Genomic DNA, 15,677 nt, shown 5'->3' on the forward strand with positions numbered 1-15,677 from the left:
GTTAGTATCACTGAACACGCCCGAACTTACAAAACCTGTGGCAAAGCGTAACAGGGTTGAGATCACAGCAAAACACAAACGTGAAATATGTGTTTACAAACAGTATCATCCTAAAATTACCTACGACGAGTTAGCTAAACACTGCCTAAGTAAATGGAACCTTAAAATCGGACGTTCAACTTTAAGTGACATCATTCGGCAAAAAGAAAAATGGTTGAATATAACCCCAGACCAAGAGGATCTTCTAAGGAGCAGAGGCGGGCGCCATCGGAAACTAGAGACTGAACTTGTGAAATGGCTGGCAAACCTACGGAAATCTCACCCAAAACTAGTGTTCACAGACAAGTTTATTCTTGACAATGCAAAAAAAATAGGAGCCATTCTTAATATTGACCAGTCGTTTTCGTATTCTAAAGGATGGTTGATTAAATTTAAGAAACGACAAGGATTAAACACCAAAGACGGTAAAGAAATAGCCCGTAGACTTTCCTTGATGGAGTTTGATACAGCTAGCAGTGTGGACCTCAGTTTATTGGAGGGAAATGAACTGACTGGGCGTAGCGGTGTTAACAACTTTACCGATTCAGTAATCGACCAAAGTGTTGTCGACGAGTCCTTTCCTACAGTCACACACTCCTGGTCATTCTTGAACGATTTCCAAACTTTAAAAGCGGCACAGACATCCGACATGTCAGATTCGAACCCTAACTCCCCACAACCGGACAGTGTAGTAATTAAACAGGAAGTGTGTAGTAACAACGGCGATTACCAAGACTGTCACGACACTAGACGTTCAGGTAGCATGGACATTGATCAGGAAGGTCAAGGTCAGAATCTTTGGGAACCGGACTCGGACACGGACCCGCCTAATTCCCTCTGTATCCCCCCTGATAGACACGAAGGGGAGATTAATAGCGCTTTCCCTGTATCAGTATTGTCCTTCCGTTCTCAGCATGCTAATACTCCCCCAGACACAGCCAATGAAAGGTCATTTGAAGGTCATTGTCATGAGAATCATGATCAAAAAGGAATGTCATTTCCTGTTAATTTGTCGAACTTTGTGTCTGTACAAGAGGCGAAGCATTGTGCCATTAGATGTATCAGGTTTTTCGAGAATCACCTTAATTTAGGGGATCATCTCGATGCTATGTGGAACGTGTTCCATACTCTGGATTCCATACCCCCGATGGAGAACCCTAGACAGACTGCTATCACTCAGTATTTCAAGAAAAAGTAATTTTCAGAATCGTATGGCACAATACGGTTCGTGGGAATATTACATAAGTTTGTGAATTTTCTAAATGCATTAACTAAGATCTATTTCTCATATTTTCTATGTTTATAATTTCCTTATCTAATTGTCAGCCGGCACGTTTTCTTTTGAAACGGTTTTTACATTTACTCGGTACTCGCTTTCTAGTATTCAGCACTGAATGCAAAAATACTTTTATCCACTTGTGGTGAATTTTCCTCACCTTTCTTTTAATACGTTTTTGCCTTTTATCGGGAATGCCAGTGAAGGTCATTGACAGAGTGTATATAAATCAAATAAGGATGGATGTACCTCGATAACACAGAAAATATCAATCGTCTCTAAAATTGAAAAATAAAATAACCCCACATGTACAACGTGTTTAGTGGTTTATGACAGACAGGGAGGTTGATTATTAGAAGAGAACATCATAGACATATTGCTGCGTGTATCGACCAGTAAAAAATACTCAGCTGTCGTTTTTAAAAAAAAGTCACTAATGAATTATATTCCAGCAAATTTTCATTTCTGATGTTAGAAATCGATGATGGTATTATAATCTGGACAATGTCGTTACGTCATGGACTGAACATCAAAAGCTGTCAAATATTAACTTTTCTGAGTTATGTGAAGTGTGAGAAATTTGCTTTTATTTCACATAAAATTTCTGGAACATGTCTGAAGCTTTTAGTTTCGCTCGCCTAGGCTCGCACAAATAAAACAATTCTGAGACGGATAACTCATATTCGTATATACTTGTACAATTATGGTCACACAGAGTACATTGATTTTACGTATATCTCTGTCAAGTATTAAAAAAGTAATTAAAGTTTGGACCTAAGAAGCTAAATAATTTGTAAACAATCACTCCTCTGACTAAATGTTAAAGATTTCTTGCTACTTTTCCAATTTTTCCTTGTTTATTCCTTACATCTCAGCTTCATTTTAGTAGTAATAAATCACTATTTATTCCTGGTTACATTTCCTCAATGTATTAATTTCCAGGACAACTTAGGATGGTACATCACAATATCCAAGGTCCGTGTTTCAGTTAACTATATCCAAAAGCCAATTATAAGAAAAAATATCTTGGATTTTGGCAAGTCTCATTTATTACGGATCGGGTTTTCCCAAATTCAAATTCAATTTTGACTCCAAGTGTATACATGTACCAGCTATTAGGGAACAGAACCAAATACAGGGAGATCGGATAATTTTAAGATCCCATTCTAATAATTGGTACAAGAGTGCGCTGACACCGAAACAATTAAAAATCAAATTGGACAAATGATGGTAAATGCTTATACTCTTATCATGTCTGTTGCGGCGATTACTGACCAAAATCCGACTTTATTATCTTTGTTGATGATGAATACAGCCGATGGGGTACAAGCTAGTGTAAGTGACACAGATTCCTACTTGATAGTGTTGGAAATTCGATAAAATGTCATCTCAATTTTCAATGTCTCCTCGTGATTATAGAATGTCACATATCAAACATTAACTGGGCCTTTAAATTCAAGTTTTGATTTGTCTTTTCAAGTACATTTCCCATCTTTAATCTATATTAAGACACAGTAACTATGATTGCACGTTTATTTTTAGACCGACCGATGAACAGAAATTCTTGCACTTTCGATTCAAACAGAAGATTTTGAAAATACTAAAATCTCGCTATCCACTAAATAAGAAATCACTTGCAAAATAGCGATCCGAGCCGTGTGCTGTACATGTTTTGTTTGTTTTCTTTTTACGAGTAAAGATCCAGATTATGGCTACACACGAAGGGAAGTAACTCTTGGAGATCAGAAGGCTATACACCATGTTAAAGTGTACACATAAACTAAATGGCATGTCCGTGTTAGTTTGTGACTCTTCCTTTTGCTTGGAGTAACAGGTGTGTGTGTGTGTGTGTGTGTGTGTGTGTGTGTGTGTGTGTGTGTGTGTGTGTGTGTGTGTGTGTTTGTGTGTGTGTGTGTGTGTGTGTGTGTGTGTGTGTGTGTGTGTGTGTGTGTGTGTGTGTGTGTGTGTGTGTGTGTGTGTGTGTGTGTGTGTGTGTGTGTGTGTGTGTGTGTGTGTGTGTGTTTGTGTGTGAGTGTGTGTGTCTGCATTTAACTCCATGCATTCTGAAATGAACTAAGGGATGTTCAACAGTAAACGATCATCAAGGAAATGCACGTAGATAAACTTCATCAGCTCCCCCCCTCCGTTTGACGGTAGACATAATTAAAAAAAGTATTTTTTTTTCCATTACCAGACACCAAGAGTAACCTTCATATTGGAATCCACCATGATCCATCGTGTGTTGCTCCAGAAATAGCAAAGACAAGGATTAAACGATGGATGGATGGACGAAGGAGATTTGAACAGTCCACGTGACCATCCCATAATAGTACAATAATAACTGACAAATGGTGTTCACAGAAACACCAGAATATGTTATGTATAATATGTGTGCAAAATTTCACAGAAATCCATCCGTATACCCATACAATACTAACCGTTACAAAGTACCAACCATTTATGAAATACTTAGCTATTTAAAACCTTTATTGTACCTGTGACATCTGACACCATGACCTTGGAAGTTTTCCTCCATGCCATTTGCTATTTTAGTACTGTAATGCATCAGTGACCTTAGACCTCATGAACTCTGAACTTCTCAGATGTGAAGATAACTCCATAAATACCTAAATTACATATGTAAACAAACCATTTCCATTACATGTACATGTAGCTATAATTATCAATTGTGATTTCCAGATCATCCAGTTAAAGTATGTATCAAGTGTCTAGAGTGAGAAGAACTTCTGTCAACCGACTTGTTACATAGTTGTTGTTGTATTTATGTTTGATTCAGAGAGATTGTTTACTTGTTGTAGGGCCTATAACAACATTACCGTAGGAATTCTATCAACAATAGGAACGATTTCCGGGTCGAATCGGTGTATTTCTTCGCAGTTTTTACTTCGTCTAATGCAAATGATTTAAAAACTGACACATTTAGAATATCTCTCAGAAAAACCATTTTACACTTTGATAAACTAATTTCAAACTGTGCGTGGACTGCATCCCGAAATTCGTTAATCAATCCTAGATATGGGCCTACCGACACATCGCTAAAACAGGTGCCCTGATCAGCGTTACTTGTTCTTATAACCAAGTTGAAGAATCCTGGAGGAAGACAGGTCACCGTGGAGGAAATCAAATTCTTTAGTAATCAGTTCTAAAACTTGCATGGCGATTGCTTATTCTTTAGGTCCTACATAGTCTTTTAACTTGGAATTTCGTAGTTTTGAAGCCATCTCCTAAGTTGACAAGTGACAATAATCTCGATAAACCAGACCCTTGTCTGTCTTCACACGCCTTTTTCTAACAGTGATCAAGCGGCTAGATGACCTAAATTAATGTTACCTTTTTATTTGGTCTAGACAGGATAAGCCTGCATCAGATCATTTTGGTCCATGGTCCTTCCGTAAACAATTGTTAATATCGCTTCAGATGTGTTAAATTGATCTTACTCAAATTTCAAGTATTGGTTACCCTTTGTTCCTAGTTGTGTCCCTTTGATTTTAGGACAGATCAAATGAACAAAATAGCTGACAAATGATATGGCCATCATAGATTTTGACACTGGAAATTTGTCATCGCTATTTCTCGAGAAATACACCATGGATCCTTCTCAGATTCTGTATGTATGTTCTTCTTCGTCCCTAACTCTGCCCTATTGATTTCGGAACTAGTCATCAAAAAGTTAATGGACGATAGGCGACGATCTTGGATTTGACATTTTAACTGGGGTTATTAATATCTAACATTCAAAAGGGGCATCTGTGATCGGTCTTTTTTCTCCTGGAATTAATCAAATCACTTCGCTTGTGCCTTCAATTTTGCGATGACATATTTCAGGGGTGCAGGGAGCGAAAGTGATCGTAGCCCGTGGAGTATCTAGGGTGTGTAAGAGCAAGATCAGGAGAAAAAGCATTTAAAGGACAGATAAAGACAAAATAATGGTGGCCACCAAAGCGCACTTATAGCCCATCGTCATCAGATGGTTTAAAGGATGGTAGGCTGGGATGATCAATCGCCCTGTATCCGTCCGTCCTTAAACAGTTCTCGTTACCGCTAGTTTTGAGAACTGGAAGGAGATTTCCCAAATCTTATACTGGTCTGGGGTACAACAGAACACTGCTTTATCCTCGTTGAAATCGGATATTAATTAGTAGCGTTATCCTTCATCCAGTGTTTCCGCCTCTCTCTTAAAAAAAAAAAGAAAAAAAACACACACAATCGTCTTATGGTAGAAATATTTATTTCTAAAAAATCGGCACGAGTTTAAGTGCCATTGCAGCAAAATATACCTTAAGCTGTATGATATATATTCGTAAATATATATATATATATTAAACAACAGACTTCAATTAAACAAGGAAGACCTATATTGTACGCATGCAATCCAACTGCTGATAACTGTTTGTTCATATTACAATACATAATTAAGTCGCATCAGCACGATAAAATGTCTCAACAAAAAACAAGTGTCTTGAATTTTAACAAATTATCGAACCAAATTTCAAATCAGGGTTTTTGTTGATGCTTTCTTATCGATGTCTTTTTTTGAGACTGATTGGCAGGATAACATGTAGGCGTTATTTTAAATCTTACATTATAAAAAAAAATTAAAGGTATCGGGCTGCATACAAATAATACTACACCCTCCCTTCGGATTCTGCATTGGTGTGGAGTATCACCACGAAAAGAGATCTCTAATTAATATCATTGTATATCATATGGCAGATATGTAATTGCATAGTCACGTGACAGATCTATAATTGATATTCGTGATTCATATAGAGGTAAGTAAATTTGTTTGTGTATATGAAAGAAACATTCCTAAATACTGTATTTCACATTCTCAAACACTGTACTTCATTTTATCATAGATCCTACATCTACAAATAATATATATCAAATGTTAAGTGTTATGTATGGGATAATACACAGGGACATGAGAACCAGTAACAAGTACGTTTGGAGATAAATTCCATTGTGTTCCTAACAGGTTGGGTATGCGCCACTTATACACAAAGATGTTACTATCATAAGACATTTCATTTTATAGTTACGTTTCAAATGCCGTTTTATTTTGTAAAGGTTTCTTTCACACAAATGGATTATTAATTAGTAAAAGCACTTTTTTTCTGCCAGCTAAATTGTATACCTTATATAAAACACTCTATAAAAATAAACTTTATATTGCCTTATTTTTGTTAAATGATATGAAGTAAATAATAAGCCTATTATCATTTGTGTTATCTAGTTCCGCTTCCTCCTCGCATAAATGGCATCGCCTACACTTATGGTGTCCTTGCTATCCATGGCAAGATGGATTCCCAGACATGGCTTAGGTCCATATGGTGGTTTAAGGCGGAATCTGTCGGAGAACAACAAAGATAAATTTTCAATAAATGGCAAATGACTTTTCACACGAATCGAAGAATGTCCGCCCGGTCCGGGATGTTATTAATGTATATAAGGGTAATTGGTTGATAGTATTTCAAGGAGAGGTAAAGAACAGGTGACCGACTTAAAACTTTACAATCTGCAATCAGAAGACAAAATATGTGACGCGACACTTACCATACCACAAGACCCTTGCGGTCAACCATCCGAGCCAATAACTGCGATTAAGATAAGGTAATACAGCTGGTTTCATAATTGTTTTTAAAGATTTGAATAACTTATATCCCTGTGTAATACAAGGTGCCCTAGGTTTTTTCGCACTCTCTCCCCTCCCCCACCGCCATCCCCAAGACATTTGTGCTGTTTGTTTTTTTAGTTGACGGGAATTCTGGTTTAACCATCAAATCCGTACGGAGTACGTCCTTTTCTTTTCAGAGTGTAGAAAACATCCATGGTTTTGACTATCTACCTCTCAACAAACCTGGAGATTTATTACACTGTAGTTAAAATTTTGTCATGTCATGGCTAAAAGGGTTTAAAAGTTTTGAATCAATGAAAAGACACAAACTTTTTCAGTGTTGTCAGTGGCTCCTCATCTTTGCTCTTTACACCCTTGAATGGATCTACAGTTACTAGGATACACCTGCAAGTAAACAAAAGTTACTAAGATATACCTAGATAAAAAAAACAGGCGATAACAACACCGAGCTGTTACTAGGATATACCTACATATCAACAGCAACTGTTACTAGGATAAACCTACACATAAACAACACCGACCTGTTACTAGGATATACCTACAAATAAACAACACTGACCTGTTACTAGGATATACCTACACATAAACAACACCGACCTGTTACTAGGATATACCTACACATAAACAACACTGACCTGTTACTAGGATATACCTTCACATACAGCACCGAGCTGTTACTAGGATATACCTACACATACAGCACCGAGCTGTTACTAGGACACATGTTACCGACCTGTTACTAGGATATACCTACACATAAACAACACCGAGCTGTTACTAGGATATACCTACACATAAACAACACCGACCTGTTACTAGGATATACCTACACATAAACAACACCGACCTGTTACTAGGATATACCTACACATAAACAACACCGACCTGTTACTAGGATATACCTACATATAAACAACACCGACCTGTTACTAGGATATACCTACACATAAACAACACCGACCTGTTACTAGGATATACCTACACATAAACAACACCGACCTGTTACTAGGATATACCTACACATAAACAACACCGAGCTGTTACTAGGATATACCTACACATACAGCACCGAGCTGTTACTAGGATATACCTACATATCAACAGCAACTGTTACTAGGATATACCTACATATAAACGGCAACTGTTACTAGGATATACCTACATATAAACAGCAACTGTTACTAGGATATACCTACATATTAACAACACCGACCTGTTACTAGGATATACCTACACATAAACAACACCGACCTGTTACTAGGATATACCTACACATAAACAACACCGACCGGTTACTAGGATATACCTACATATATAATAGGATATACCTACATATAAACAGCAACTGTTACTAGGATATACCTACATATAAACAACACCGACCTGTTACTAGGATATACCTACACATAAACAACACCGACCTGTTACTAGGATATACCTACATATTAACGGCAACTGTTACTAGGATATACCTACATATAAACAACACCGACCTGTTACTAGGATATACCTACATATAAACAGCAACTGTTACTAGGATATACCTACATATAAACAACACCGACCTGTTACTAGGATATACCTACATATAAACAACACCGACCGGTTACTAGGATATACCTACATATTAACGGCAACTGTTACTAGGATATACCTACATATAAACAGCAACTGTTACTAGGATATACCTACATATAAACAGCAACTGTTACTAGGATATACATGTACCTAAATATAAACAGCAACTGTTACTAGGATATACCTACATACAAACAACACCGACCTGTTACTAGGATATACCTACACATAAACAACACCGACCTGTTACTAGGATATACCTACACAAAACAACACCGACCTGTTACTAGGATCCACCTACACATAAACAGCAACTGTTACTAGGATACACATACACATAAATAGCAACTGTTACTAGGATACACCTGCACATAAACAGCAATTGTTACTAGGTTACACCAATATACAAATAGCAACTGTTACTAGGATACACCTACACATAAACAATTCTATTATAATACACTTGTATACAAACAACTATCACTAGGATACACTTGTAAATGAACAGAAACTGTACCTACGATACAACTGTACATAAACAATTGTCACTGCGATACACCTTACATAAACAATTGTCACAACGTTACACCTTACATAAACAACACATGTACAGGTACAGAAACTGTCACTATTGTAACCTAGAATACATAATATCCCACCTTGTACACGCGTCAATGTTTCTGAAGCTTGCATTTCCTATCTTGACTTCATCCCAATCATCCTGAAATTAAGAAACAAATCTAGAAAAAAAATCATGCATTAGCATACAAGGGGAACAGGGTTGACATTATTTTCAGTACCGTCATTGTACTTTCGCTTTAAATGATAAAAAATTCGGTGTACTCCAAACTTTCTCGACCGTTTGAAGTACATTCAGAGGTCCGTTTTGGTAGGGTAATGGGTATAAAAGAACGCTGAATTTCAGACTAATTATAAACTCCATAAAAACACGAATTATGACCGAAACATAGCGTTATACAATACATTCAAATTCTTAAATCCACGGAGGTATTTATTGACCCGTGTTTCTTGTAATAGCGTAACTAATGTGTTAAAATAACCTCATCAAAAGCTGCACATCCATCGACCACTATGTTAGCCCGGAAGTTGAGCATTGTCACTGGCTCAGCCAAGCGTTTGTTGAGTTCCTTAAGACTTGCTGACGACATCAACATATAGCCACAGTAGTCGGAGAATGCCAGCTGTACAACAAATAAAATACCTATATATATATCCCCTAGCTATACAACAAATGAAATACATGTGTCCCCTAGCTATACAACAAATGAAATACATGTGTCCCCTAGCTATACAACAAATGAAATACATGTGTCCCCTAGCTATACAACAAATGAAATACATGTGTCCCCCAGCTATACAACAAATGAAATACATGTGTCCCCCAGCTATACAACAAATGAAATACATGTGTCCCCCAGCTATACAACAAATGAAATACATGTGTCCCCTAGCTATACAACAAATGAAATACGTGTGTCCCCTAGCTATACAACAAATGAAATACGTGTGTCCCCTAGCTATACAACAAATGAAATACATGTGTCCCCTAGCTATACAACAAATGAAATACGTGTGTCCCCTAGCTATACCACAAATGAAATACATGTGTCCCCTAGCTATACAACAAATGAAATACATGTGCCCCTAGCTATACAACAAATAAACACGTGTGTCCCCTAGCTATACAACAAATGAAATACGTGTGTCCCCTAGCTATACAACAAATGAAATACGTGTGTCCCCTAGCTATACAACAAATGAAATACGTGTGTCCCCTAGCTATACAACAAATGAAATACGTGTGTCCCCTAGCTATACAACAAATGAAATACATGTGTCCCCTAGCTATACAACAAATGAAATACATGTGCCCCTAGCTATACAACAAATAAACAGGTGTGTCCCCTAGCTATACAACAAATAAATACGTGTGTCCCCTAGCTATACAACAAATAAATACGTGTGTCCCCTAGCTATACAACAAATGAAATACGTGTATCCCCTAGCTATACAACAAATAAAATACCTATATTTTATAACGAAATAAAATCCATGTGGTTTGATTTTCCTACATCTTGCACTAAGTAATACTGTACATGAATTGGGTCGACGAATCGTAGATTCAGGAGGGTTGGGATGATTTTCAAGACCCTACTTTCGAACTGAAGAGGTTATGATATGTTTATATGATAATATATAAAGATGTTATATTCCATGACATTCCTTGATAACATAACGGCAAAAGTCTCTTCTAAGTGTTGCTCTGTTTGTCTTCAGTCTTAATTTTGGAGAGTTTTCAAAATCAAACACAATCCGTTTTCTTAACTATAAATTTCCTATGTACATACTTTATTTATCCGCGACATAACTATACACAAATATCAGCGAATGTTGCATAAATATTGAAATAACTAGATATATTCATTAAAATCAAGAAATACTGTCACAATTTGCATGCTTGGACTCCTGTTAAATAGATGTCATTGTTTTGGTTTTTAATGTGTTTTTTATTCATTTTGGTACTACTTTTCATCGTCAAACATTAAACTGAATACGTCAATTTCGTGAAATCTGGAACAGGGTGAAGGGCAGCGTATGGAAGCAAGCGGGATACTAGCAACAGCAGGAGACTGGAAATGATAGCATAATTCCAGTAGAGAATGAGTTTCCCAGTAGAGGTGGTTTAAACAACACTCCGCCCACACATCGTGCTTTTGTCCCGCAACTCCAAGCAGGTAGTGATAGTGGAGCTAACCTTGCTTAGGGAAGACAGAATGGAGGAGGGAAATGAACGGAAACGACAGAAGTATCAGCAGATAGTGGAAGAGTGTCAACTGCATGGATGGAGACCTTCGCGTCTGCCTGTGGAGGTTCGCTGCAGAGGGCTCCCTTACCAGTCATTTTGGAAAGCCTTACATCTACATACTAGGGGCTCAATGTTGCAGATCGAAAGTGGTGTGAGTTGCGACCAGGTAGGAAGAGGTCGCTTCCAGCTGGAAAAGGGAAGAACGGTGGAGTGGTCACCAGACACAATGCTAGGCACTGGCGTGATGGGAGAGAGGTAGGCATCACTGCCCGTAGTGATCTAGCAAGTTTAGAAATGAGGGCCCAAAACATCTTGGCACCAGTCTATAAAAAAAAGATGCAGCGCTGAGAGCCGACCCGTCCTTGGTTGGGCTTGATCAACCCAGCCGGTGCACCTCAGGAGGACGTCCTGGAAAGCGATGGATGATGGGACTGCCCGGGACTACCCCGCATTGGATTATTTCAGTGTATCCAAGGTATAAGGCACTTGGTTGGTATATGATCAAATTCATTGCTACGCCATCAAACTTTATTTGTTTTCGTTTGTAGTGTTGAACCACGGTTGTTGAATAAGAAACCACATTTTCTGTACCGGGTTGTTTTTTCACGACATGGAATATGGTATATTAGAACCAATCTCTAGCGCTTCTCACCCAGTAATTTTGCTCTACTCTTTCCCCTCCCTCTGTATTTTAAGAAACCGAAGAAAGAAATTGCATTGGTTAAGACTAGTCATGTGCACTAGCGCGTGCCATTATTACCTTATCGCCCTTTTTGGCGTAGTGTTCCCATAATTTGGTGACGTTAGACGCGTCACGTTTGTCCATTTCTGGGGACGAGAAATGAACACGAAGTCCAGTCTTGCCGAGAAATTTATCCATCCACGTGGCCGCCTCATCACCAAGGTCAAGAGAGGATGACCACTCCTCCTTAATTCTGTAGAGAATTATAGACAAACATAATACCATATTCAAAACGTCTTGATTTCACAAGGACGTCAGATCACGAAACTTCAGTGCGTTGTAATATATCGGATGGTTCTAATTGATCTTGGCACTAAGAAAGAAAACTGACTTACGAATACCATACAATTAACAGTATGTAGCATATCTGAATCCCAAATCACTAAAGATCAATAACTCAATTAACTAGTATAACACAACATTTTCACTGGAACGTATACCAAATTGGGCCATCAACCTATTGCCAATAATGTGGAAGATTCTACATGTGGGCGAGTGGACTGTATATTTCACATAATTCGATGTTTTATTCTCAAAATATAATATATCCATACTTGATTTTTGAGACCCACGTCTTGGGTCCCTGCTTGGGGTTGATAGGGATGTTGAGCGTGGGCATTCCAGGGGCGTCCAGAAGCATGTTGTCTTCCTGTAAACTGGTGGAAATAAGTGCCATCTTCGGAATCTGGCGCTGTGTGACGTAAACGCCATTGCTGGCTGCTACTGCCCAGTGTCTGTAATAACGGAAGAGAGTACCAGATACAGTACAATATAACAGAATTGCTGATATTGTAATTTAATGCTGTCCCTTCATAACATCAAATCAGAACGGAGTACGACACAGGACATCATGCTAACGATTTATAACAATATATATATATATATATATGATTCTAGTACAATACACATTAACTGGAAATAAATTTTAAGTCTCACTAGCGGGTATTACATTAACCGGAGTAGCGTGTAGTGGTCACATGCTTCTGATATCAGATATCATATACGACATCGCGCGTCATGGTATAAGCTGGAATAACTTCGCACAGAATAGAACTACTCTTCATTCAATACTAATTCAATTCATTGGTCAGAATTAATCTCGTCAAATCTCAACTTTCTACAAGTTGTGGTTGTAGTGGTTTTCCTATTTGAATGGTCATACCGAAATCAAACAGGCCTTAAATAAAGAAGCTAATCAAAACCCCTTACATGATAGTAAACATCCCGATAGTACAGTTAAAACCGAGGCTTGAACGACCTAGACCAATAAACGAGTCCTGCAAATTAGATCGCCTCTACTGGTTGCAGATGGTAATAAATATGATTATCATTTTCATTTGTTACAGATGTACAATTTTTTTCGTGATTCATTAAATTACAATGTATTTAAAGTAACTGATTTAGTTTTCTTTTATAAGGATGCGTATGACCTTGTAGTGACGTAATACGTGTGTCGTGAAGTTCGAAAGGTCAAAATTGTGGACATAAATTCTGACAAGTCACTTTCCATGAGTGTAGAAATCCACGAACAAGACCCTAGCGTGCAAAAAGACTGCAAACACGTTCATAGTACAAAGTTTCTTACGTATCTGATTTTAGTGCTGCACGTGTTAAATGTGACTAAGGAGATGATTTAAAACACCTATTTGCAAGTTTTGTTTGACACTTGGACAAACATAATTAATATACTTTCATAAATTTCATGTACAATTCCTTGTTTTAAAAAATCAGACAGAATGGTATAGTGTATATTCGTATTTATCAGGGTTACAACCATGTTAAATCAAATGTGTACCTTTTATCCTCGGGAAATGAAATTTCTACAATTCCATAGTGATTGTTTTCGCGAGAGTCTTGGTGAAATTCACGATCCAAAAATTTAAAGATGACGGCGAACTTTTTCGCGATCCGGGAAAGTTTCGTATACAGTGGGTCAATTTTTCTGTTTAGGCTAAATTTCATCACTTTTTTGTACCTGAATTCGAATCATTGTTATTCAAGCTCTCGACAAGACAAGGCTTTGTTTATACTACTAAAGGACGGAGTATACAGCCTCAGTTGCAGAGCCCTTTGATTTGGAAGACATAACTTTGGTGACTGGTGCGTGATGTTTACATTTCATCTAATCATGCAAATGACATGACTGGGTATTGAAAAGTAGCAGGATACACTTGTACTATCTTTACAAAAGCCAACGAAACGCCACAAATGAATCTTTTCAATTTAAATATGCCATTGCGCATGTCTCATTGCAACGAAACCATTATTGTAATTTGTATTGGGACGTCACAAAGGATTTACTCAATCGTATAAGATTGGGTTTCGCTCAATTTAGGTGTTACCGGTTGACAATAATACGTATATCTTAAAAATTTACATGTTATGCATAGTGTGTGTTTATAGTCGGTATCAACTATAATTAAACACCGGGTGCTTAAATGCCCCCCTTCCCCCAAATCAGTCTAAGTGATACCACTGACATGGAATATTCGGAAGTTTATGGTCATAATGCTACAGCATGTCATGTGACCTTGGAATGTAGGTCATTGTCGTAAATCATAAGTCGTTCATTTAAGTCTGAATTACTTAAAGACATGCATACACTAATTGATAACAGGACAAATATTTCAGTGCTTTGAAAAGTTGATTAGCAAGAATATATAATACATTTATTATATTGCAAAACCTTTTAACTGAATGAGTGAATTGTTTCATACAAATTACACTACATCAATGTCGTCGTTTAAAAACAATGTCTCACCTGTCTGTAACTCCTTGATATGTTAAGCCGGTAGTTGTGCATTCAGCCGAGTCAACCCGAAGGCCCCCAAGCGATTTGGTCGGGAACACGTTCAGCTCGGATATCGTTCCTACCAGTTCGAAGGGTCTAGTTCGATGCTTGTATGACATCCAAGCAAAGCACGTATATTTAAATACAGCAACACCGGCCAGTGTCGCGGCCAGAGCCACAGCATTTTGGCTATCAGACATAATGATAATATATATTCAGCAATTAAAAACTGTCTCCTCGGATACTTGTAAACACACTGACTATAGGCTGCAGGCGGTGTTACATAAAAATGTATGACCTAATAAAAAAATTCCGGCAACTATTATATGAATCAATAACGAACTATTCCAAAAACGTGTTTGTTCAATCATGGACTTGGATATATCTAAGTACATGTCTTGTTATACATTGTATTTGTTACCGGAAAAGGTAATATATAACTAGTGTTGGTTTATAGTGTAGTTCTAATATTTATTTGGTCGCATAATAGCGTAATTATATGGTGCATGTAAACCGTACCCACTTAATGATAATAAGATTAATGATAATGATTATTAAAATGATCTACATTTCAAACATATATACATTCTACAATTCGATCTGGCTAAATTGTGTGTTGTATCAATGCTGCTTTCAAAATAAAAACATAAATTTGTATTTTTTAAAGCCATGTTTAGAAGGTTTTGCTTGACTTTGTAAGGGATGTGTTTTAGAATTGGAGCATGAGGCCAACCGATTATTTATGTTTGTCGATGTATCGAAACG

General features: G+C 37.4%; 1 protein-coding gene across 1 annotated transcript; it reads right to left on the reverse strand.

Annotated features, from left to right (window-relative positions):
• Window positions 1-6,568: 6,568 nt before the first annotated feature.
• On the reverse strand, window positions 6,569-15,112 carry LOC132558979 (mitochondrial amidoxime-reducing component 1-like). The gene is made up of 7 exons (XM_060223604.1): window positions 14,883-15,112; window positions 12,676-12,855; window positions 12,140-12,314; window positions 9,614-9,754; window positions 9,212-9,273; window positions 7,284-7,358; window positions 6,569-6,686 (listed from the first exon to the last, which is right to left on the reverse strand). Exons 1-7 carry the CDS (start codon window positions 15,110-15,112, stop codon window positions 6,569-6,571), a joined length of 981 nt encoding a protein of 326 aa, XP_060079587.1.
• Between the last annotated feature and the right edge of the window lie 565 nt (window positions 15,113-15,677).

This window comes from Ylistrum balloti, unplaced genomic scaffold (assembly GCF_031769215.1).
Source record: "Ylistrum balloti isolate Yb309-2 unplaced genomic scaffold, AGI_CSIRO_Ybal_v1 Utg370840, whole genome shotgun sequence".
Lineage (NCBI taxonomy): Eukaryota > Metazoa > Mollusca > Bivalvia > Pectinida > Pectinidae > Ylistrum > Ylistrum balloti.

Coding starts and splice junctions, on each gene's coding strand:
- LOC132558979 (XM_060223604.1), bottom strand. CDS start 15,112: ATGTCTGATAGCCAAAATGCTGTGGCTCTGGCCGCGACACTGGCCGGT. Junction 12,315..12,675: donor ACGTGGGTCTCAAAAATCAA/GTATGGATATAT, acceptor AATTCTCTACAG/AATTAAGGAGGAGTGGTCAT. Junction 9,755..12,139: donor ACGCCAAAAAGGGCGATAAG/GTAATAATGGCA, acceptor TTTGTTGTACAG/CTGGCATTCTCCGACTACTG.